At 39.4% G+C, this 25842-nt stretch overlaps 1 protein-coding gene across 1 annotated transcript; it reads right to left on the reverse strand.

Moving 5' to 3' along the window:
* Window positions 1-1349: 1349 nt before the first annotated feature.
* On the reverse strand, window positions 1350-25842 carry CST8 (cystatin 8). Its single transcript, XM_028523578.1, has 3 exons — window positions 25612-25842; window positions 22363-22476; window positions 1350-1433 (listed from the first exon to the last, which is right to left on the reverse strand). Exons 1-3 carry the CDS (start codon window positions 25840-25842, stop codon window positions 1350-1352), a joined length of 429 nt encoding a protein of 142 aa, XP_028379379.1.

Genomic DNA, 25842 nt, shown 5'->3' on the forward strand with positions numbered 1-25842 from the left:
ATGCATTTGAAATATAGTTGGCCTCCTTAATCATACCCAACACCACATTTAAAACAAACACACCTATTTTTTAATAAATGCAGTAAATACATATAAAATTTACCATATTAACCATTTCAAATATATAATTCAGTAGTATTAAGTATATTTACATTGTTGTGCAACTAATCTCCAGAACTTTATCTTGCAAAACTTAAACTCTCTATTAAATAATCCCCCATTAGACACATCTATTTTTTTATACTCACCCAAAGACATTTTTTCTTTGCTTTATTTAGAGATAGAGAAAGGGAGAGAGAGAAACACCCATATGAGAGAGAAGCATGGATTGGTTGCTTCCCATATGTGTCCACACTGGAGACCAAACCCAAAACTTAGGTATGTGCCTTAACTAGGGATAAAACCCACAGCTTTTTGGTTATGGAACAACCCTCCCAACCATATTGGCCAGGGCTAGACACATTTAACTTTAATGATTATTTTCTTCAAGAGAATTTTATCTCTTGCTTTCATGCATGTTTGCCTACTTCCTTCTCCCGATTCTCTCCCACACACACATTCATGCACACATGTACATCCACATACATGTGAACAAAGAAACTTACTCTTTTTTTAAAGATTTATTTATTTTTAGAAAGGGAAGGAAGGGAGAAGGAGAAAGAGAGAAAAACATGAATGTGCGGTTGCTGGGGGCCATGGCCTGCAACCCAGGAATGTGCCCTGACTGGGAATCGAACCTGCGATGCTTTGGTTCGCAGCCCACGCTCAATCCACTGAGCTACACCAGTCAGGGCCAGAAGCTTACTCTTAAGACTTTACTGTCTTCACCTCTCTCTGTAACCATTGTTGATATTTACATAAGAAGAAACACAATTACCCACAATTCACTGAGACCCTACAGAGGAGGTCTGTTTCTGCCAGGGCGTCTCCCAGCCTACATGATCCATTCACTCAGGACCTGGGGGGAGAGGGAGGAATCCCAGGCCAAAGGAGGATTCCAAAAGGAACCTGTTGACTTAGCACCCAGTGGAATCCAACCTCTGTTGGGGGTTGTTACCCAATCAAAAAATGATTCCTCCTCAGACTTGCAGTGGGGGACAGAATTAGACTTCACTCCATCCTTTGTAGTCAGTGACAAACTTATTCCTGGTGGTGGGCCATCAGGCTGGAAAACAGCCCAGGGCACCCCCACCCTTGAGGCCAGGAAAGAGGAATCAGACATGCCCATCTTTTATTAGCACCTAATATGAAACTAGAAAACAAAATTGGAAGCAAAGAGGCATTCATGAGGAAAGCATGTTGTTAATGGCTCCTTTTGCAGAGATGATGGGGGCATGCTCCAGAATCCCTTAGGTATCTGTGCACTGCATTTTCATCACAGTGAAATCTCCATTCCAAGGGAGTGCTCCAACCAAAAATCTGCACATTACTTTCTGAAAAAGACCCCCAACACACACACACACAAAAAAAAATCAGTTGTGTGCCAAAAGAGAAGAACCATTATGCTGCTGTTGGGTATCAACTTAGAAATGTACTGAAGGTGGTCATCATTCATCAAGAAATGATGCCAGGAATCTGAGAGCTAGATGCTGCAGACTTTTACAGTGAACAACATCTGCTAATGACTTCAGAAGAGTCTATGTTTCCATACCAACCACTGATAGCATGTAAGAACAATCATCATATTTTGGTGGAACATCAGATTTTCTACAAAGTAAATAAAGTGATGCTATGTCAAATATAAACTAATATATGGTACATTAATAATCAAATTATGCCTTTTGTTCTAATAACAAATAAGTGAGGATAAGAGAAATCTAGAAGGCTCTAGGGCCTAACATAACTTTTCTTTCAAAGAGCCCTTCTCTCCCTTTTAAAATACCTTTGAAATAAAATACTCTATCTGTGTGTGATGGATGAATGGCTAGATAGAGGGATGGATTGGTGGATGGATGGATAAATGGATCAAGAAATTCATAAGTGGGCAGACAGATGAATGTATAAATGGATAAATATAAATAGATGGTCAAATGCAGACAAGCAGACAGATGGCAGTCCTGGAAAAACAACAAAAGGCATCTTAAATATCTGACTGAAAACATGGAGGTACTTCCAGGTGTTATGAGGCAAATGGAGTCAGAGAGAAGAAAGATTGATCTCTGCTGTGTATTAGACACATGAAAAGGAAATAGTGGAGGTCTCTTTACCCCACAGTCCCACCAAAATACAAAATCAAGATGGTTATAGGCAAATTACATCAAACCTTGGAAAACAAAACTCCCTCAATTTTTAAACTGATCAGGACACAAAAAGATAGAAAGCCTGCATTTTAATTGTACCAGAACAGAAGAACCCTGAAACAAATTACAAATAAAAATACTGGGACCAAGGCCTGCAGCAGCAGTATCACCATGGGACTTCAGAAGTAGCATTAAGACATTCTTAGTGCTTAAATGTTTGTTCTAGTAAATAGAACAAAAATCCTTTTAAAAAATACTAGCAAGTTAAATGCAATTGCATAGAAACAATTACTGCTACATGGAGGCCACAGACTTTCACATCTCTAATGAAATGCTTTTCATACTTTCTCAGTGATATGAAGTATGTATGGGGTGCCTTTACTTGGAAATTCTGATTCAATAGGTTTAGTATGAGCCAAGAAGCTTGAGAATACTTAATATATATGTAAGCAAAAGTTCTAAGAAGTGGGAGACTTCCAGCCAAGATGGAGGCCTAGGTGGATGCACAATACCTCCACGCACAACCAAGATTGGAACAACAACAATTTAGAAACAGAGTAACATCCAGAACTGACAGAAAATTGATCTGAATGGAAGTCAGACAACCAAGAAATTGAAATAGACCCCTTCATCCAGATCAGTAGGAGGGGCAGAGACAAGCAGCCAGGTGCCGGTCCACGTGGAGAGCAGAGAGAGTTGGGCATGTATGGCATCCAGAGCAAGCAAGACCACAGCGGGTGGACCCTGAGTGCACAAGCGGCACCTGGCAGACCTCAGCCGAGGGGTGGCAACCGGCAGACGCAGTAAGGCAGTGATTGTAAAGCAAGGCAGTGCACGCAACCTAGGATCCCAGCGCTGGGAAATAGAGCCTTGGGACATTGATGGAGGACACCTATGAGAGTGGAGGCACATAGAGAGACACCCAGCCTCACAGGAGAGGTCCTTGGAAGGTCCCACGGTGTGCACAAGCCCACTCACATGAGAACTGGCACCAGAGAGGCCCAGATTGCTTGGGGGAAGCAGCAGAAGGGACTGAGGTCCCATGGAGAACAGAGCAACTGCCATTGTTCACTCTTGACCCCACCACCACATACAACATCACAATCCAGTCACCGGGGTGCCCCACCCTGGTGAACACCTAAGGCTTCTCCCCTCACCATAACAAGTGCGACCAGACAAAAAAGAGAGAGAGAGAGAGACAGAGAGAGAGAGACAGAGAGAGAGAGAGAGAGAGAGAGAGAGATGGCTTAAACAGAAGACCAAATCAAAGGCCGAGAACCCATCCTTTTAAGCAACCTAGAGATAGCCAACCTATTAGGTGCACAGTTCAAAACACTAGTGATCAGGAAGTTCACATAATTGGTTGATTTTGGTTGCAAATTAGATGAACAAATGCAGGCTACTATAAGAGAAATGAAGGAAAATGCACAGGAACCAATAGTGATGGGAAGGAAACTGGGATTCAAAACAATAGAAGAGTGGACCAGAAGGAAGAAAGAAACAACCAAACAAGAAAGAATGGAGAAATAAGAATTCAAAAAAAATGAGGAGAAGCTTAGGAACCTCCAGGACATCTTTAAACGTTCCAACATCCAAGTTATAAGGGTACCAGAAGGAGAAGAGGAGGAGCAACAGATTGAAACTTATTTGAACAAATAATAAAGAAGAACTCCCCCAATCTGGCAAAGGAAACAGACTTCCAGGAAGTCCAGGAAGCTCAGAGAGCTCCAAAGAAGTTGGACCCAAGGAGGAACACACCAAGGCACATCATAATTACATTAGCCAAGGTAAAAATGAAGGAGAGAATCCTAGAAGCAGCAAGAGATAAGGGGACAGTAACCTACAAAGGAGTTCTCATCAGGCTGCAAGATGATTTCTCAAAAGAGACCTTATAGGCAAGAAGGGTCTGGAAAGAAGTATTCCAAGTCATGAAAGACAAGGACCTATATCCCAGATTACTCTATCCAGCAAAGCTTTCATTTAGAGTGGAAGGGTAGATAAAGTGCTTCTCAGATAAGGTCAAGTTAAAAGAGTTCATCATCACCAAGCCCTTATTATATGAAATGTTAAAGGGACTTATCTAAGAAAAGAAGATAAAAAGAAACATGTAGAGTAAAATGACAGCAAACACAATTATTATCAACCACACGTAAAACAAAACCAAAAGAAATTACGCAAACAACTAGAACATGATCAGAACCACAGAAATGGAGATCACATGGAGAGTTAGCAACAGGGTAGTGGCGGGGGGATGGTACACAGAATAAGTAGCATAGATTGTAGGTAGAAAATAGACAGGGGGAGGCTAAGAATAGTATGAGAAATGTAGAAGCTAAAGAACTTATGACACATGGACGTGAACTAAAGGGGAGAATATGGGTGGGAGAGTGTGTATAGGGTGGAGATGAGTGAAGGGGGGAAATGGGACAACTGTAATAGCATAATCAATAAAATATTATTTTTTCAAAAGAATTGGTATATTGATTCCCACTGCATTCTAACAGATGAGTACAGACACAATCTGTTGTACTCTTTCTTTCCAACCTGGAGTTGATAGAGAAGAGGCTTTATGCCATCAATGTGGTGATGACTAAGAATACACCATCAATATTTACAAGCACATCTGTGGAGTGTCCTTCAACAAGTTCCCACCCTCCCAACCAGAGCACTCAGAGAGAGCTGGAAATTTGCAGTGAAAGAAATAGGAAAGCCAGATGTGTCCATCAACACCAGGCTCAGCAAAGCTGTCAATCAAATAAGAAATGTAAAAATATAATGAACATGAAGATTCACCAAACAAGTTTATACATTGGCCATCTATGTACTTCTCACCAGTTTCAAAGACCTACAGTAAATGAGGGTGAAAACTAATAACCAAATAATGTTATAGAACCACAAAAAATACAACTGCACCATAGTCTGGAATCTATAAATGATTCAACAGTAGGAAATATATTACCTTAGTTTACTACACTAGTGGGTCACAGAAGAAAAAGTATTCAATATATTTGGTAGATACTGAAAGAATAATACATAGAAAAATATTATTTTTAATTGTTGTTCAAGTACAGTTGTCTCCATTTCACCCTACCATGACCTCACCCCACCCATCCCCACTTCCAGCCCTTGAATGTACCCCTTTGGTTTTGTCTGTGTGTCCTTTATACATGTTTCTTGATGGCCCTTTCCTTATTATCCCCTATTATCATCTACCTCTCCTCTCCAGTTACTGTGGGTTTGTCTTTATTTCTTTTTTTTTTCTTTTTTTTTATTTCAATCATTGTTCAAGTACAGTTTTCTCCCCCCTACTCCCGTTCCAGCCCCTCCACCCAACCCTCCCCCCTTCCCCCCATTACCCCCCACCCTTAGTTTTTGTCCATGTGTCCTCCAAATTTGTTCCTGTAATCCCTACCCATTCCCCCCTGAAATTCCCTCTTCTCTCCCATCTGGACACTGTCAGACTATCCCCTATTTCAGTGTCTTTGGTTATATTTTGCTAGGTTTTTTTTGTTTTGTTTTGTTGTTTAGATTCCTGTTAAAGGTGATATCATGTGGTATTTGTCTTTCACTGCCTGGCTTGTTTCACTTAGCATAATGCTTTCCAGCTCCATCCATGCTGTTGCAAAGGGTATGAGCTCCTTCTTTCTTTCTGCTGTATAGAATTCCATTGTGTAAATGTACCATAGTTTTTTGATCCATTCATTTACTGATGGGCATCTAGGTTGCTTCCAGCACCTAGCTATTGTAAATTGTGCTGCTATGAACATCGGGGTGCAAAGGTTCTTTTGTATTGGTGTTTTAGTGTTCTTAGGATAGAGTCCCAGCAATGGAATTGCTGGGTCAAAAGGCAGATCCATTTTTAGTTTTCTGAGGAAGTTCCAAACTGCTTTCCATAATGGTTGTACCAGTCTGCAGTCCCACCAACAGTGCACTAGGGACCCCGTTTCTCCACATCCTCTCCAACACTTGTTTGTTGCTTTGTTTATGATGGCCATTCTGACTGGTGTGAAGTGGTATCTCATTGTGGTTTTAATCTGCATCTCTCTGATGGCTAGCGATATTGAACATCGCTTCATGTGTCTTTGGATTTTCTGTATGTCCTCCTTGGAGAATTGTCTGTTCAAGTCCTTTGCCCATTTTTTAATTGGGTTACTTGTCTTCTTAGAGTGGAGTCGCGTAAGTTCTTTATATGTTTTGGAGATTAAACCCTTGTCTGAGGTATCATTAGCAAATATGTTTTCCCATACAGTTGGTTCTCTTTTTATTTTGATACTGTTTTCCTTAGCTGTGCAAAAGCTTTTAATTTTGATGAGGTCCCATTTGTTTATTCTTTCCTTTATGTCCCTTGCTCTAGGAGACAAGTCAGTAAAAAAGTTTCTGCGTGAAATATCTGAGATTTTCCTACCTACGTTCTCTTCTAGGACTTTAATGGTGTCACGCTTTATATTTAAGTCTTTTATCCACCTTGAATCTATTTTTGTATAAGGTGTAAGTTGGTGCTCGAGTTTCATTTTTTTTGCACGTAGCTGTCCAGTTCTCCCAACACCATTTGTTGAAGAGGCTATTTTTATTCCATTTTATGTTGCTGCTTCCTTTTTCAAATATTAATTGACCGTAGAGGCTTGGGTTTATTTCTGGGCTCTCTGTTCTGTTCCATTGGTCCATGTGCCCGTTTTTATGCCAGCACCAGGCTGTTTTGATTACAGTGGCCTTGTAGTATAGTTTAATGTCAGGTATTGTGATTCCTCCTACTTTACTCTTCTTTCTCAAAATTGCAGCAGCTATTCGGGGTCGTTTATGGTTCCATATAAATTGTTGAAGTGTTTGTTCTATGTCTGTGAAATATGCCATTGGTACTTTAATCGGTATTGCATTGAATGTGTATATTGCTTTTGGTAGTATGGACATTTTAATGATATTAATTCTTCCAATCCATGAACACGGTATATGTTTCCATTTGTTTGTGTCCTCCTTGATTTCTCTCCTCAGTGTTATGTAGTTTTCTGAATACAGGTCTTTTACCTCTTTGGTTAGGTTTATTCCTAGGTATTTTATTTTCCTTTTTGCTATTTCAAATGGGATTTTTTTCTTGATTTCTGCTTCTGCTGTTTCATTGTTGGTGTACAGAAATGCCTTTGATTTCTGGATATTGACTTTGTATCCCACTGTTTTACCAAATTCATTTATTAGGTCAAGCAGTTTTTTGGTGGAGTCTATAGGATTTTCTATGTACACTATCATGTCATCTGCAAACAGTGACAGTTTTGTTTCCTCCTTTCTGATTTGGATTCCTTTTATTTCTTTTTCTTGTCTGATTGCTGTGGCTAGAACCTCCAGTACTATATTGAAGAGAAGTGGTGAAAGTGGACATCCTTGTCTTGTTCCTGTTCTTAGTGGAAAAGATTTTAATTTTTGCCCATTGAGTATAATGTTGGCTGTAGGTTTCTCATATATGGCCTTTATTATATTGAGGAATGCTCCCTCTATTCCCACTTTACTGAGTGTTTTTATCATAAATGGGTGCTGTACCTTATCAAATGCTTTTTCTGCATCTATCGATATGATCATGTGGTTTTTGTCTTTGCTTTTGTTTATGTGATGTATTACATTTACTGATTTGCGTATATTGTACCATCCTTGCATACCTGGAATGAATCCAACTTGGTCATGGTGTATGATCTTCTTAATGTACTGTTGGATGCGGTTTGCCAGTATCTTGTTGAGGATTTTAGCGTCAATGTTCATCAGCGATATTGGCCTGTAGTTTTCTTTCTTTGTTGTGTCTTTATCTGGTTTGGGGATTAAGATGATGTTGGCCTCATAAAAAGAGTTTGGGAGTCTTCCATCTTTTTGGATTTTTTGAAATAGTCTGTGAAGGATAGGTGTTAGTTCTTCCTTAAATGCTTTGTAGAATTCTCCTGTGAAACCATCTGGTCCAGGGCTTTTGTGTGTTGGGAGTTTTTGGATTACTGCTTCGATTTCTTTTGCTGTTATTGGTTTGTTGAGGCTTTCTGCTTCCATTTTATTGAGTTTTGGAAGGTTATATTTTTCTAGAAATTTGTCCATTTCATCTAGGTTTTCAAATTTCTTGGCATACAGCTCTTTGTAGTAATTTCTTACAATCCTTTGTATTTCTGTGGTATCTGTTGTAATCTCTCCTCTTTCATTTCTGATTGTGTTTATTTGGGTTTTCTCTCTTTTTTTCTTGATGAGTCTGCTTAAAGGCTTGTCGATTTTGTTTATCTTTTCAAAGAACCAACTCTTGGATTCATTGATCTTTAGAATTGTGCTTTTAGTCTCTATGTCATTTAATTCTGCTCTGATCTTGGTTATTTCCTTCCTTCTGCTTGCTCTGGGCTGTCTTTGTTGTTGTTCCTCGAGTTCTTGTAGACGTGGGGTTAGGTTGTTTGTTTGAAATGTTTCTAACTTTTTTAGGTGGGCCTGTATCGCTATGATCTTCCCTCTCAGGACTGCCTTGGCTGTGTCCCATAAGTTTTGGGTTGTTGTGAGTTCATTTTCATTTGTTTCCAAAAACCGTTTGATTTCTTCCCTAATATCATTCTTGACCCATTCATTGTTTAATAGCATGCTGTTTAATCTCCATGAATTTGAGTGTTTTGGGGTTTTTTCCTTGTGGTTGGTTTCTAGTTTCAGTCCCTTGTGATCCGAGAAATTGCTTGGTATGATTTCAATTTTTTTGAAATTGTTGAGGCTTGTTTTGTGTCCTATCATGTGGTCAATCTTTGAAAATGTTCCATGTACATTTGAAAAAAATGTGTATTTAGCTTCTTTGGCATGGAGGGTTCTGTAAATATCAGTAAAGCCCAGCTCGTCTAGGGTATTGTTCAATGCCACAATATCTTTGTTGATGTTTTGTTTGGAAGATCTGTCCATTTTTGATAGAGGGGTGTTGAAATCCCCCACAATAATTGTGTTGCTGTCCATATCTTTCTTGAAGTCCTCTAAGATTTTCTTTATGTATTTAGGTGCTCCTATGTTGGGCGCATATATATTTACTATGTTTATGTCTTCTTGGTGAATTCTTCCCTTGAGTATTATGAAATGACCTTCTGGGTCTCTCTTTATGGATCTTCTTTGGAAGTCTATTTTGTCAGATATGAGTATTGCTACCCCGGCTTTTTTCTCCTGTCCATTTGCTTGGAAAATTTGTTTCCAGCCCTTCACTTTCAACCTGTGCAGATCTTTTATCCTGAGGTGGGTCTCTTGTAGACAGCATATGTGTGGGTCATGTTTTCTTATCCAATCAGCTATTCTATGTCTTTTGATTGGAGCGTTTAGTCCATTTACGTTTAAGGTTATTATTGATAGGTACTTATTCATTGCCTTTTATGTACGTGTGATCCTCTCTCACTCTCTCTTTTCCTTTCTTTCCTTAAAGCAGTCCCTTCAGCATCTCTTGCAGAGCTGGTTTAGTGGAGGTGTATTCTTTTAGACTTCTTTTGTCTGAGAAGCTTCTTATTTGGCCTTCTATCTTAATTGAGAGCCTTGCTGGGTAAAGTAGTCGTGGTTGCAGGCCTCTGGTTCTCATTACTTGGATTATTTCTTGCCATTCTCTTCTGGCTTGGAGTGTTTCCATTGAGAAGTCAGCTGTTAGCCTTATTGGGGCCCCCTTGTATGTTACTTCCTTCTTCTCCCTTGCTGCCTTTAAGATTCTCTCTTTGTCTTGAAATTTTGCCATTTTAATTATGATGTGTTTTGAGGTGGGCCTCCTTGGGTTCCTCTTGATTGTGACTCTCTGTGTTTCCTGTATTTGTGTGACTTTTTGTCTCATCAGATTAGGGAAGTTTTCCATCATCACTTGTTCAACTAGGTTTTCTATCCCTCGTTCTTCTTCTTCTCCTTCTGGTATCCCTATTATACGGATATTATTACGTTTCATATTGTCTTGCATTTCTCTTAATCCCTCTTCATTCTTTCTGAACCTCTTTTCCCTTTCTTGCTCTTTCTGGGTGTTTTCTTCTATTTTGTCCTCTAGCTCGCTGATCTGATCTTCTGCTTCATCGATCCTGCTTTTCATTCCTTCTACTGTCTTCTTCATTTCAGAGATTGTATTCTTCATTTCCTCTTGGCCCTTGTTGAGAGTTTCTATTTCCTTTTTTATGCTGATGTAGTTTTCATTGAGTTCATTGTAGCTTCCCTGTAGTTTCTCGTAGCTCATTGTGAGCTCATTGAGCTTCCTGACAATCACTGCTTTGAATTCAATATCTGATAGTTGAATTGCCTCTGTTTCATTTAGCATTCTTTTTGAGGCTTCCTCCTTTCCTTTCATTTGGGGAGTATTTCTTTGTCTTCCCATTGTTTGTGAGACTCTTCTTGTTCACCTCAGCTTCTTATATTGATCTGTTCTGGCTCCCTGGGTTTATGATGTGAACTTCTTTAGTAGAGTAGCAGTGAGTTTCAGTGGTACTGTTTCCTTGACCCCCCAAGCTCGCTGGTCTTGGGCTGTTGTTTAAGTTGGCTTTGTGTTTGCCTTTGGGTTCTGATTGTTGTTGAGTCTTTCTTTGGTGGTTCCTTCCCGCCAGCTGGTTAAATGTGGGTCACTCTGTCCACCACCTTCTATATTTTGTTGTGCTGGTGAGGGCAGGTTGTGTTGAGGCTGGTTCTTCTGTGTGTACAAGGTTTAAAGAAATCTTGTTCAGTTGTTTGTATTGGGTACTGTCTCTACTGTTTAGTTGTATTTCCAGATAAGCCCTGGATTGAGGTTTGTGTGGTTACTACTCCCTCCTTCACCTTCTTCTGCTGTTATCTGTTAGTGGTTCCTTAGTTGTTGGGTTTCCTCTTCCAGTGGGTATCCTGGTGTTCACCTCCTCCACCTATTCTTTTTTGTCATCAGATGGAGGGGAGGGCAAAATGGTTTAAGACAGCAACCGAGAATTCTATGCTATTTACAGTAGTAGCAAGTAGGGAAGATATAGGAGATCCTTTCACTATGTATAGTGTTAACTGTGGTCTTTCACCCAGCTAGCTGATTTTTAGAAAGGATGGAAAGAAGATAAGACTCTTGTTGGGGAAGGAAGGATTGTGAGTTGGATCTATAAAGCAGAGAGGTTGTGGGCGGTCAGATTCTGGGGTAAGGTGAGAGTAAAGGGTAGTAAATAGGTGTAGTGTGCGAGAGAATAGAGTTAACCACTACAGTAATAGAGTTCAGGAAACTTTGAAATGGGCTATGATCTGGGGGGGGGGGGGGTTGTGAAGTAATTACACTTGCATGGAACAGCAGTTATTTACAATAATATTATGGCAACATTCATATGGCAGAGTCTATGAAATCTAGGTAATAAGGATATGGAGTACCGAACATTGAGTAGTATGCTGATAGGACACAGGTGAGTTAATGGACAGTAGATTAGTAATACGGTATAGAAAGAGATATCAGGGGAAAGCTGTCAGGTCATACAATAAAACCAGCCTAGCAAAGCAGGCTATACAAAAATAAGAGGGATATAAAAATATTGTTAAAAAAAATGTAGGAACACTGGAAAAATAATAATAATACAAATTTGCAATAACTTGCAGGTTCTCTGTAATAGCAGAGTGACATTTATCTCACTGTCCCAGCTGTTGTGATGCCCCTTCTTTGGGTTCAACTTTGGTCTTTTCACCGTTCCAGGATTTTGTCTCACTTGTAGGTATTTAGGAAAAAATTTAAAAAAGAAAAAAAAATAGAAAAGGCAGACGAAGTCAGGAAGAAGAGATAAAATTGGAGGACAGGAAGGAGGAAGGAATAAAACAAGAAATCAGGTAAGAGAGGAAAAAGAAATCAAGAGAGAATAAAAACAATAAAACTTAAAAAATTAAAAATTGTTAAAAAAATAGAATCAAATTAAAAAGTCTCTTGATTTCAAAGTGGCCAAACCGGTTTTTCTGCTCTTGGTGGCTGAGGCAGTCTGAAGGATGACTTGTTTGGCTTTTCTTCCTAGGCCCGTGGGGTTCGCACTGGCTCCGCGGCCCATCCGCTGCCCGGCGCAACCGGCGCGACCCTCGCTCCCCGCGCTCCGGTGAGCGGGCGCGGCCTGTCTGCTGCCTGCACGGCCGTCTGCCGCACGCCGGTGCCCCCGCGGGCGGGCGCGCGGGCGGGCGCGGCCTGTCCGCAGCCTGCGCGCTCACAGCTTGATGCAGCGATCTGTTCTTTGTTCTTTTGGTTCTGCCACAATCCTTGGTCCTCCGTTCTCAAAAATGCTGAAATATGTTGGTTGCTTGCCTTTCCACTCCAAAGATCGGTCAGGACTCTCTCCCCTGAGCAGATGAAAGCCAAATCTGCTCCTTCCTACTCCGACGCCATCTTAGATCTCCAGTTTGTCTTTATTTCAATACCTCTAGTTGTATTTTGCTTGCTTGTTTGTTTTGTTGATTAGGTTCCACTTATAGGCAAAACGATATGGTATTTCTCTTTCACCTCCTGGCTTATTTCACTTAGCATAATGCTTTCCAGTTCCATCCATGCTGTCATGAAGGGTAGAAGCTCCTTCTTTCTTCCTGCTGTGTAGTACTCCATGTGTAAATGTACCATAGTTTTTTTAATCCACTCATTTACTAATGGGCACTTAGGTTGCTTAAAAAATAACACTTCAGGATGTAATCCCAGCAGTAGAATTGCCAGGTCAAAAAGCAGTTCCATTTTTAGTTTTCCAAGATTACTCCATACTGTTTTCCACAGTGGCTGCACCAGTGGTGGGGAGTAGTGGGGGGAAAATGGAGACAACTGTACTTGAACAGCACTAAACAAACAAACAGCTATCAAAACAGCAAAAATAATACCACTTCATATAAAGGAAATTGGATGAACTTCAGGCATCAGCACCTGATATAATATATAACAGAACATGAGTACTGAAAAAATTTCCATCAGAACAATGATTAAAATTAAAAAATAGAAAAAAAAATTTCCATCAAAGCAGGAATAAGAACAACTGCTCACCATTGTTATGCTTCAGCATTATCCCAAAGACTTGAAAAAAAGAAACAATTTTTTCATTGTTGATAAATATGTACTTAAAAACATGTACCTTAAAACTGAGATTGTGCATGGAAACTTTAGATAAAAAAAGTGAGCTCCTTGAGGAAAATTCTTTTTAATACTCATTAATATTATTTTACAAACAGGTAAAAAGCAACAACTTTCGATATATCTCCAATGAGCCCAGTAGAAAATATAAATATAAAATGACCATGCTTCTGCTAACAGTAAACAGAGACACCAGAATAAAGAACAGACTGGTGGTAACCATAAGAGAGGCAGATAATGGGGCGGGGAGAGGAAGGGTCATCAAAGAAACATGTATAAAAGACCCATGGACAAAGCCAAAGAAGGGAGGGACTGAGGTTGGGAGGTGTGAGTAGGTGAGTAGGTGGAGGGGATGGGGGGAAATGGAGACAATGATACTTAAAAACAATTCTAAACAAACAAACAAATAAATAAATAACATAACATAACATAAAAGACTACGTGGGCTTTAGAAGTGTTCAAGTTTATGAGTAGAAGGAAGGAAATAAGATCAGAGCGGCATTAAATGCTATAGGAAATAAGAGAATAATCCAAAGGATCAATAAATCCAGGAGCTTTGAAAAGATGAGAAAAATCAGCAAGCCTTTAATCAGAATTATCAAGAAAAAATTAGAGGACCCAAATAAATAAAATCAGAAATGAAAGAGGAGAAATTACAAATGATGCCACAGAAATGCAAAGGATTGTAAGAAATTACTATGAACAGCTACATTCCAAGAAATTTGAAAACTTGGGTGAAATTGAAAAATTTCTAGAAACACATAATCTTCCAAAACTGAATCAAGAAGCAGAAAGCTTGAACAGAGTAATAACAGGTAATGAAATTGAAGCAGTAATTAAAAACAAAACAAAACAAAAAAACCCTCCTGGCGCACAAAAGTCCTGCACCAGATTCACAGGAGAATTTTATACAACATGTAGGGAAAAGCTAATCCACATAATTCTCAAACTATTCCAGAATAATATAAAAAGAGGTAGGCCTCCCAAACTTTTTTGTAAGGCAAGCATCATCCTATTCTCCAAACCAGGTAAAAACACAACAAAGAAAGAAAACTATAGGCCAATATCACTGATGAACATAGACATCAAATTCATTATATATATATATATATATATATATATATGAAAGCTGCAGCCAGCAGTACCAGATTGAGGCATAGGTAGATACATTTAACTTCCTCACACAACCAAAAGATGGATAATGAATGATTTAAAAACAGGAGTTCTGGCCAAGATGGAGGCTTAGGCAGAAACCCTTCACTTCCTTGCACAACTGAAAGGAGAAAAACCACCAATCTAAAATCAATAAAAAAAAAAAAACAGAAGTGCCAGAAAATCAAACTGCACTGAACTCCAGCAACCACAGAATTAAGAAAACCGTCAAATAGAACAACCAGACTGGTAAGGAAGTGAAGGGAGAGAAACCATGGTGAGGTGGGAGACTGTGGGGGTGGGGGCGGCTACAGCCACAGCCACAGGCTGCTCTGGTGAGGCTGACTTAAAAAGAAACTGAGACTCAGAGGTGGTTGTGGACTACAGTGGTTGCCACAGTAGAAGAAACTCCCAGTATCACACAAGAGTTCATTGAAAAATGCATTAGAGACAAGCAGGCAAGCTGCATTGTTCCCTCTCTGGCCCCTCCCTACAGGTAATGCCACAGCGCAGCAAGGAGGTCTGCCCTGTCTAGGTGACTACTGAAATCCCTGCCCCCTTAAAACTTATCATGGGCTCTGAGCAAAGAAATAGGGCCAAAATGAAAGAAGACTGCAAAACCTCAGAAAGGGAGCTAAGCAAGGAGGATGTAGCCAATCTATCTGATGGAGAATTTAAAGCCTTGGTAATCAAAATGCTCACAGAACTAATTGAGCTTGGTCAAGAAATGAAAGATACCCAAAATGAAATAAAGCAAAATATTCAGGAAACCAACAGTGACAGGAAGGAAACCAGGATTCAAATAAACAATTTGGAATAAAAGGAAGAAATAAACATCCACCCAGAGCATAATGAAGAACAAAAGTCCAAAAAAATGCAAAGAGGCTGGGGTATCCCTGGGACAACCTGAAACATTCCAATATCTGAATTATAGGGGTGCCAGAAGAAGAAGAAGAGCAAGAAATTGAAAACTTATTTGAACAAATAATGAAGGAAACCTTCTCCAATCTGGTGAGGGGAATAAACTTCCTGAATAAACTCAGGAAGTTCAGGAAGCCCAGAGAGACCCAAAGAAGTTGGACCCAAAGACAAACACACTAAGGCACATCATCATTAAGTTACCCAAGATTAAAGACAAAGAGACAGTCTTTAAAGCAACAAGTGGGAAGGAAAGAGTTACCTACAAGGGAGTGCCTATAAGGCTATCCGCTGATTTCTCAAAAGAAATCTTATAGGCAAGATGGGGCTGGAAAGAAGTATTTGAAGTCATGAAAGGCAAGGACCTAAATCCAAGATTACCCTTTCCAGCAAAGCTATCATTTGGAATGGGAGGGAGGGCAGATAAAGTGCTTCCCAGATAAGGTCAAGTTAAAGGAGTTCATCATCACCAAGCCATTATTATATGAAACATTAAAGTGACTTATCTAAGAAAAGGAAGATCAAAAATATGAACAATAAAATGACAACAAACTCACAACTATCAACAAATGAACCTAAAAAAATAAAAGAAAGGAAAACCATGAAAACAAAAACTAAGCAAACAACTAGAACAGGAATAGAACCAGAGGAATGGACATCACATGGAGGGTTTTCAGTGGGGAAAGGGAGGGGAGGAATAGAGTGGAAAAGTACAGGGAAGAAAAAGCATAATTAGTAGGCATTAAACAGATGGGGGGAGGTCAAAAATGGTATAGGAAACAGAGAACTCAAAGAACTTATATCTACAACCTATGGTCATGAACTAAGTGGGGGATGCTGGAAGGTTGGTGGGTGCAGTACTCATTATAGGGGGGATCAAGAGGGAAAATTGGGAAAACTGTAATAGCATAATCAATAAAATATAATTAAAATAAAGAACTGCCAGAAAATCGAACTTTATAGAAGACTGACAACCAAAGAGTTAACAGAAGAAATTGTCATCCAGACTGGTAGAACCTACCTGTTCTGATGGGAAGCCAGGGCAGAGAGGACACAGAGCAAAGCAGCACTGGCAAACTAGGTGTCCCCACACCCCCATGTAGATAAACCAGGAGGAAAAATCAGGGGGCAAGATAGACCACACAACCCATGGTTCCAGCATGGGGAAAGTAAAGCTTCAGAACCTCTAGCTCCAAAAACCTGTGGGGTTGTAGCAGCAGTAAAAACTGCCAGTCTCTTGAAAGCAGGGCAAGAGTCTAGGAAGTGGTATTGTTCCCTCTCTGACCCCTCCCCCAAATACAGTGCCACAACACAGAGAAGTGGGTTGATACATTCAATCAAATACCTAAGGGTCTACCTCTAATAACATCACAGTTGTACCAAGACAAAGAAATATAGGCCAAATGACAGAATAGATCAAAATTTCAGAAAAAGAACCAAGCGACAGGAATATAGCCAACTATCAGATGCAGAGTTCAAAACACAGATACTGTGGATACTCACAGAAATGACTGAGTACAGATGCAAAATAAAGGAAGAAGTAAAAGCTATGCAAAGTGAAATAAGGAAAAATATACAGGGAACAAATAGTGAAGGGAAGGAAATCAGATTCAGAACAACAACTTGGAACAAAAGGGGAAAATAAGCATCCAACAAGAACAGAGTAAAGAAACAATAATTCAAAAAAAAAAATGAGGAGAGGCTTAGGAACCTCAGCAACAACTTTAAATGTTCCAACATCCAAATATTAGTGGTGCCAGAAAGAGAGGCAGAAGAGCAAGAAGTTGAAAGCTTATTTGAAAAATTAATGAAGGAAAACTTTCCCAAACTGGTGAAGGAAATACATGTGCAAGTACAGGATGCTCAGAGAGTCCCAAAGAAGTTGGATCCAAGGAGAAACACATCAAGACACATAATTAAATTACCCAAGATTAAAGATAAGGGGAGAATCTTAAAAGCAGAAAGAGAAAAGGAGACCATTACCTGCAAAGGAGTTCCCATAAGACTTTCAGCTGATTTCTCAAAAGAAACCTTTCAGGCAAGAAAAGGCTGGAAGGAAATATTCAAAGTCATAAAAAGCAAAGACTTACAACCAAAGCTATCATTTAGAATAGAAGGGCAGATAAAGTGCTTCCCAGATAAGCTCAAGTTAAAGGAGTTCATTATCACCAAGCCCTTTATTTTATGAAATGGTAAAGGGATTTATCTAAGAAAAAGAAGAAGATCAAAAACTATGAACAATAGGAGGACAATAAACTCACAACTATCAACAACTGAACGTAAAAAAAAAAGAATAAAGACAAGAACAAACTAAGTAAACAACTAGAACAGGAACAGAACTACAAAAATTGAGATGACATGGAGGATAATCAGTTGAGATGGGAGAGGAAAATGGGGGGGGGAGGTACAGTGAATAAGAAGCATAGTTAGTAGGTACAAAATAAACAGGAGAAGTTGACAATATTATAGGAAATGGAGAAGTCGAAGAACTTGTATGTGTGACCCATGGACATGGATTAAGTTGGAGAGGAATACTAGAGGGAGGACAGTGCATGACAGAGGAGGATAAAGTGGAGAAAAAATGGGACAACTGTACTAGCATAATCAATAAAATATACTTAAAAATCATACAACTTGATCAAGTGGAATTCATCCCACAGATGGAAAGATGGTACAATGTTTGCAAATCAATAAACATAATCCATTGGATAAACAAAAGGAAAGACAAAAATCACATGATCATATCAATAGATGCTGAGAAAGCATTTTATAAGGTACAGCACCCATTTATGATAAAAACACCCAGCAAAGTGGGAGTCCATGGATCATACCTCAACATAATAAAGGCCATATATGAGAAAACTACAGCCAACATTATACTCAACAGGCAAGAACTAAAAGCTGCTGCACTAAGATCAGGAACAAGACAAAGGTGTCCACTTTCACCATGTCTATTCAACATAGTAGTGGAAGTTCTAGCCAAAGTAATAAGACCAGAAAAAAAAATGTACTCAAACTGGAAAGGAGAAAAAGGAAGTAAAACTATCATTGTTTGCAGATGACATGATAGTGTACATAGAAAACCCTGTAGATTCCACCAAAAGCTACTCAACCTAATCATTGAATTTTACGAAACAGCAGCATGCAAAGTCAATATTCAGAAATCAAAGGTATGTTTGTACATCAACAATGAAATATCAGAAACAGAAATTAGGAAAAAAATACCATTTATTATAGCAAAAAGAAAAATCAAGTACTTATAGGAAACCTGCCCTGTCTGGCATAGCTCAGTGGATTGAGTGTGGGCTGTGAACCAAAGTGTCGCAGGTTTGATTCCCAGTCAGGGAACATGCCTGGGTTGCAGGCCATAACCCCCAGCAACCACACATTGATATTTCTCTCTCTCTCTCTTTCTCCCTCCCTTCCCTCTCTAAAAATAAATAAATAAAATCTTTTAAAAAAGAAAAAAAACCTAACCAAGGAGGTTAAAGATATATACTCAGAAGACCACACAACACTGAAGAAAGAAATTAATGGAAGCAGGTACTGTGTTCATGGATGGAAAGAATTAACATCATCGAAACAGTAACAAGAGAAGATGTAGGAGAGGATAATGGGGGGGAAAGAGGGGAAGGGTTTTCAGGAACATCTGTAAAGGACACATGAACAAAACTAAAGTGAGGTAGGATTGAGGGTGGGAAGTGGGGATGGCTGGGATTAAGGGAGTGGTGGAGGGGGGGAATGGAGACAACTGTACATGGATTATAATAAAAATTGTCCATACTACCCAAAACAATTTATAGATTCAATGGAATCCCTATTATAAAACCAATGACATATTTCACAGATATAGAGCAAATATTTCAAAAATTTATATGCAACAATAATTACCTGAAAAGCCACATAAATTTTGAGAAAGAACAAAGTAGGAGAGATCACAATACCTGGCACCAAACTATATTACAAGATCATAGTAATCAAAATAGTCTAGTACTGACATAAGAATAGACACATAGATTAATAGAACAGAATAGAGAGCCCAGAAATAAACCCAAGTTCTCTATGATCAATTAATATTTGACAAAGGGGTCAGGAGCATAAAATGGAGTAAAAATAGCCTCTTCATCAAATGGTGTTGGGAGATCTGGACAGCTACTTGCAAAAAAATGAAATTTGATCACCAGCTTATACCATACACCAAAATAAACTCAAGATGGATAAAAGACTTAAATATAAGTTTCAACAACATAAAAGTCCTAGAGGAGAACATAGGCAGGAAAATTTCAGATATTCCATGCAGCAACATTTTCACTGATATTTCCCCTAGAGCAGGCAGAATGTAATTTCAACTCCTTAAGAGTTAAGGAGTAGTTACATTTATACAGTCCTTAAATTATTTCATCCCTTTGAAAGCAACCATGAGGCCAATGTGGCCCCTGGTGAAAATGAGTTTTACACCCCTGCCCTAGAGCAAGGTACATAAAGAAAAAATATAAACAATGGGACTACCTAAAATTAAAAAACTTCTGCACAGCTAAAGAAAACATCAACAAAATCAAAAAAGAACCAACCATATGGAAAAATATATTTGCCAATGATACCTCACACAATGGTTTGATCTATAAAAATATATATTTTCTATATATATAAAGAACTCACATATAAAGAACTCACATGACTCCACACCAGGAAGAGAAACAATACACATAAAAAATGGGCAAAGGACCCAAACAGACTCTTCTCCAAAAAGGACATACAGAGGGCCTAAAGACATATGAAAGTGTGCTCAGCATCATTAGCCATCAGAGAGATAGAAATTAAAACTACAATGAGACACCACTTCACAGAATGGACATCATAAACAAATCAACAAAAAAAAAAGTGCTGGTGAAGTTGTGGAGAAAATGGGACCCTAGTTCACTGTTGTTGGGAATGCAGACTGGTGCAACCTCTGTGGACAACAGTATGAAATTTCTTCAAAAAACTAAAAATGGAATTGTCTTTTGGCCTGGCAATTCTATTGCTGTGATTATACCCTTAGAATCCTGAAACACCAATTTGAAACAAGCTATGCACCCCAAAGTTCCTAGCAGCACATTTTACAATAGCCATGTGCTGGAAACAGCCTAAGTACCCTTCAGCAAATGAATGGGTCAAAAACTATGATACAGTTACATGATGGAATACTACACAGCAGAAAGATAGAGGGAGCTCCTACTCTTCACAACGGCAAGGATGGAACTGGAGAGTGTTATACTAAGTGAAATAAGCCAGGTCGTGAAAGACAAATACCATATGATCTCACCTGTAAGCAGAACCTAATCAGCAAAAGCAACAAACAAGCAAAATATAACCAGAGATATTGAAATAAAGAACAAACAGACAGCAACCAGATGGGGGAAAAGTGATAATGGGGGAAAGAAGGTGAAGGGTCATCAAGGAACATGTATAAGGGACCCATGGACAAATCCAAAGGAGGGAACCATTGAAAGTAGGAGGTGGTGGTGGGTGAGGTGGGGGAAGTTGATGGAGGGATAATGAAGACAATCATACTTGAACAACATTAAAAAATGTGGGGGGGGCGGACCTGTGGTACAGTTACACAATGGAATACAATGCAGCAGAAAGAAAAAAGGAACTCCCTACCCTTTGCAACAGAATGGATGGAACTAAAAAGTATTATGCTGAGTGAAATAAGCCAGGCAGTGAAAGACAAATACCATATGATCTCACCTATAAGTGGAACCTAATCGACAAAACAAACAAGAAAACAAAATAGAACTAGAGACATCAAAATAAAGAACAAACTAACAGTGACCAGAGGGGAGGGGGGAAGAGATAATGGGAGAAAAAAGGGGAAGGATTAAGTCAAGGATATGTATGAAGGACTCATGGACAAGGACACTGGGATGGGGGGAAGGTTTGAATGTCAGAGAGGCAGCTTGGGCAGGCCAGGGGAGAGTAACGGAGGCAAAAAGGGGACAACTGTAATGAACAATAATAAAAAAAATACTAAAAAGACAAAAAATGCTCACTGTTTAAATATTTTTGTTGATGGCTACTATTGTTAATTGAAAGTGATCAAATTTGTTCAGTTTGCTCATGCAGAGGCAGTTCTAGACATGATGGGAATGCACTTTGTTAATGGGCTCTTGCAATTTCCTGTACCCAAGACCAGAAGCAGCAGCAGCATCTGGGAACTTGTCAAGAATGAAAATTCCTGGATCTCATTCCAGACCAATGAATCAGAAAATCTATATGTGGGATGCAGCCATCTGGGCTTATCAAAGCCTTTAATGCTGATGCCCACTCATGTGGAGAACCACTGGTATAAATAAAGGGGCAAAGATATGCCTCTTGGGAAAATCTGCAGAAAGCCTGGAGCATTCACCAATCTCATACTAAGCATTCAGATAAGTCCTGGGCTCTTTCTGTGTCTGAAATAAAAAATATAAGCTTGGGGCCAAAGGCCCCTGGGCCAATCAGCCCTTTGGTGGGAGTCTTTAGACCTTCATGCAAACTATGGCTGAGCTTGGCAAGAATCAACTATAAGCCTGGGATGGGGACACTGCTTAATGTACAGTACCCAGAATAGCACCTACTGAAAGTAAGCTTTGATGAGTAGATGAGTGAGTTCATGAATTTTCTGTGGTGTCTTCAACAGGATAAGCAACTGCTGGGCCAGCAACAGCAGAGTTGCTTGTCCAGATTCAAGAGAGCAGACTTTCAGTAAATATGTGTTAGTAAGCTTTCCTGCACCAAGACTCCAGAGTTGATGGAGCTGTCACAATCCAAGTGACTTTGACAGCATGCTGTCCTGAGGATGAGGGGTGGGGAAAGACTCAGAAGAGTCCACCACACTGTGCTGCCCTATACTCTCTGTTCTAAAAGCCACAGGATTGACAACTTCTGGGGCTAAATATTAGGAGTAATGTAGACTTCAAAGAGAGTCTGGGCACCCCAGGTTCTTCTGTCTGAGGTTCAGAATAACAAAAGCCATCACATATAAGTTGATTTATCACTTACCTTTTCCAGTTTGGAGTTTTCTTGAATGACACAGTTTTCACTATTATTTGAAAGCTTTCTGCAACTGCTGCGGGCTATTTCAACATCAATAAAGTATTCCAAATGGTCAGTGACCTATTAATAAGCAATTGTAGCAGTTGTGCAATTTTATTCAAAAACTTATGTTTTATTTTTAAAAAGTTTTAGCAAACACTAAAAAAATTGCTCCCACTTTCATTTTGTCTCCCTATCTGTTACACATTCTTTCTCCTATGATGCCCACTACCTGGATTCCTTTGCACACTAAAGCTAGTTATGAAGCCCATACCTGGAGCTTTCCAGTGTGGGTCCTCCTGGAAAGCAAGGCCTTCTAATTACATTTTTCTGTCCCAAATCATAAGGCATGCTGCATGCTTAGTGAAGGGTCAAAGGAGAAAACTAAAGTCAATGGAACCTCCTCTGGGCTTAAGATGTTACATGTTCATGTGGGCCAGCCAAGAGTACAGGCACCTTAACCACATTGGACACCCTCCCTGTCTCTTTTCCTGCACAGACATCCCCAAAGATTCTGTCATCTGGTTATTTCTTCTACCCCTTGAGGCTTTTCCACCCAAGGCCCCTCCTACCACCTCAGCAAACAGTCCTAAAGGAGCCATGCCAAGGGAATTTATCTTTCTGTCCTCTACTGAGTGTTTGCTAAGGAGAGCAGTGGTAAATTTGTAGCAAGGCATTAGTATTTACTGAATTTATTAATGATTGAGTACAGTGAAGGTGAAGGATACTCATGGTGTTTATTTAAGTCTGCAGGATATGAAAATGGGTATCTGCAGCTTGGTTCCAGATTCCCCTAGACTCCCCATTTTTCCATCGCATTTCCCATTGCCATCTCTAAACCTTGATAAATTTGTATTAAATTTGGCTTTTTTACAAAGAATTCACAAGGGATATGGCATGTCTGGGAGAAGATGGTTAGACAACATCAAGAAGTGACCAGCAGGGCTGCCCCTTGGGTTTGGAAATTAAGTTTGTATTTAGAGAATCTCAGAAATATCATGGAGGTGAACCTGATCACCAACAGGAGTTCCTGTTTGTCTTAAAACTTGCTGACCCTCACCAATGCTCACTATGTCACACACATTCTTAGGACTCTGCACATAATAACTCAGTTAACCTGCATGCCAAACTTCTGGGGTAAGGATGTCACTTCCATTTTTTTCAGGTAAAGAAACTGAGGCACAGAGGAACTAAATAACTATTTATCTAGCAATCCCCCCAATCCAAGGCTCAAACAGGAGCCCTGGCAAGAGAATTTGCATCTTTGACCACCATTTTCACTCCTCCTCTCTTGTTTCTGTCCACTCTGCTCATCCAGCCAGAGGGGCGGAGGATTGCTATGTGGTGATTTCTGGGAAAGCTGGGGGCATCCAGTTACATGGACACCTTGATTGAATTTTCATAACCTCTTTCTAAATGTAAGTAAATAACAGGAACCTAATCAACAAAACAAACAAACAAGCAAACTATAACCAAAGACACTGAAATTGAGAACAGGCTGACAGGGACCAGAGGGGAGAGGGGAGGGAATTTCAGGGGAAAAGAGGAAGAGTTTGCAAGAACTCTTTATACTTATGAAGGACATATGGACAAAAACAAGGGGGGATGGAAATGGGAGGAAGGTGGGGAGGGCTGGGGGTGGGCTGGGATTGGGGTAAAAGGCAGAAAACTGTACTTGAACAACAATTAAATTAAAAGAAAAAAAATTTAAAGAAAAAAGAAATAAATGTAAGTAAACTAGAATGACAGTTTTAAAACCCAAAGCTAATAACCTGGATCCTGAGCACCCCGACCTCATGGTTCTCTGACTTTCTAGTACTCATAAAATAGAGTATATAAAAGTTTTTACCATGGCTTACAAGTACAGGCATGATGATCACTGTTTACTTCCTGGCCAGTAACACTGGCTCCCGAGTTTCTAAGGCCCTGCTCCTCGCCAGACCCTGTCTGTGTACCATGCCACTGGAACGAACATCGCAACTCTCATTCCTAGTTTAGCACTTTTTCTTTCTAATTGGGCTTTTGGATCCCTAAGGCTATGATCATTTCTGTCCATCTCACTGATCCATCTACAGTGGCTAGCATAGAAGTGGCTTGGGAGAAACTTGCTAAATGTGTACACTACTTGGCTACCAAAAAAAACAAACAAACAAACTGCGAAGGGTGCTAGGGAAATTATAAGAACTAGGATACATTCCTTTATCTCAAAATGCTACAAAAGTATGCTTCCAGATGGATTGTGGCATGTGCCCAATCAATAAATCATGCTGCACCATCAGCATAATGTACTGCAAATATGGTGTTCATGGTGCTCATGTTCCCAAGAGATAAGGTCATAAGTATGAACAAGTAAAGTGGCCCAGCTTCTGCTAACATAGACAGACTGGAAAGTATAAAAGCTGAAAAATACTCTGCCAACAATAACCTTATCTGTGGGGTCTCTATACAACTTATTCTCACAAGTTTCATGGCACACCACCAACCATTTACTGAGGCTGAATTCCAACACTAAGAGCCATTTCTCAAACATGGTTGGAAACTTCAGGGAGAATCACCTACATTAGAATCCAAGTCAGTGACACTCCCTAGTGTTGATAAATTCATGGCCTTGTGATAACAGATACATTTCTATAAGCAGAAAATCATAATGTCTCTACTTCCATTACATAAATGTTATATTAAAAGAAAGAATATAAAGAAAAAAAAGAAAAGATTATATTAAAAGAAAGAAGGAGGCACTTTATTAGTGTCTCCTCTGTATAGATATCTGTCCTCCATATAGATATCTGTCCTCCGAAATCTACTATACGTAGATACTGTCCTCCATATAGTATCTAACTATACGTTAGATAGTGTGCCTCATGTCTCTCTTCAACTTCCACATTATGTGACTAGATTGAAATATTGCCAGTGGCTGCATTATTGCAAAATATTCAGTTTATCTCCCAATAACCTTAGCAAACACAAATCATGGACATTTGATTTGCGGTTTGGGGTTTAAATTAGTTAATATATGTAAAGTACTTAGAATTCCAGTCCAAAAGTATATAGAAAAGTATACTATATTATAATAACATAAAAGTGTACATGAGCTTGAGCACTCACATATTTAGGATTTTCACGTATCACTATTTTTCTCATGTTCCCAATATTTCAGACTGACTTCAGTCTATACCATCATATGCAAATATATATATTGAGAGAGAACACCTTTACCTGAAGCTGGACTCTCACTATCTTGACCACCTGGAAAATGTATTTATCTTCAATCTCTTTGTTGTACTCTTGCATGGCAAACCACAGACACTGCTTCACATTGGCATTTGAGGCATCGATAACTTTTAATTCCCTTAAGAGCTTGATCTTATTTTTGTCTGGGTCTGTGCTGGCCACCAGGGCCACCAGAAGGGTGAGCAGAAGCATGCAGGACCCCCAGAGTCTTGTCAT

Source organism: Phyllostomus discolor, chromosome 9 (genome assembly GCF_004126475.2).
Source record: "Phyllostomus discolor isolate MPI-MPIP mPhyDis1 chromosome 9, mPhyDis1.pri.v3, whole genome shotgun sequence".
NCBI lineage: Eukaryota > Metazoa > Chordata > Mammalia > Chiroptera > Phyllostomidae > Phyllostomus > Phyllostomus discolor.

What these genes read in the sequence shown, in the direction of transcription:
- CST8 (XM_028523578.1), bottom strand. Translation starts at nt 25,842, where the DNA reads ATGACAAGACTCTGGGGGTCCTGCATGCTTCTGCTCACCCTTCTGGTG. An exon ending in TAGTGAGAGTCCAGCTTCAG is followed by an intron (nt 22,477 to 25,611) that starts GTAAAGGTGTTC and finishes GCTTATTAATAG; the next exon opens with GTCACTGACCATTTGGAATA. An exon ending in AAAACTCCAAACTGGAAAAG is followed by an intron (nt 1,434 to 22,362) that starts GTAAGTGATAAA and finishes GGTCTTTTTCAG; the next exon opens with AAAGTAATGTGCAGATTTTT.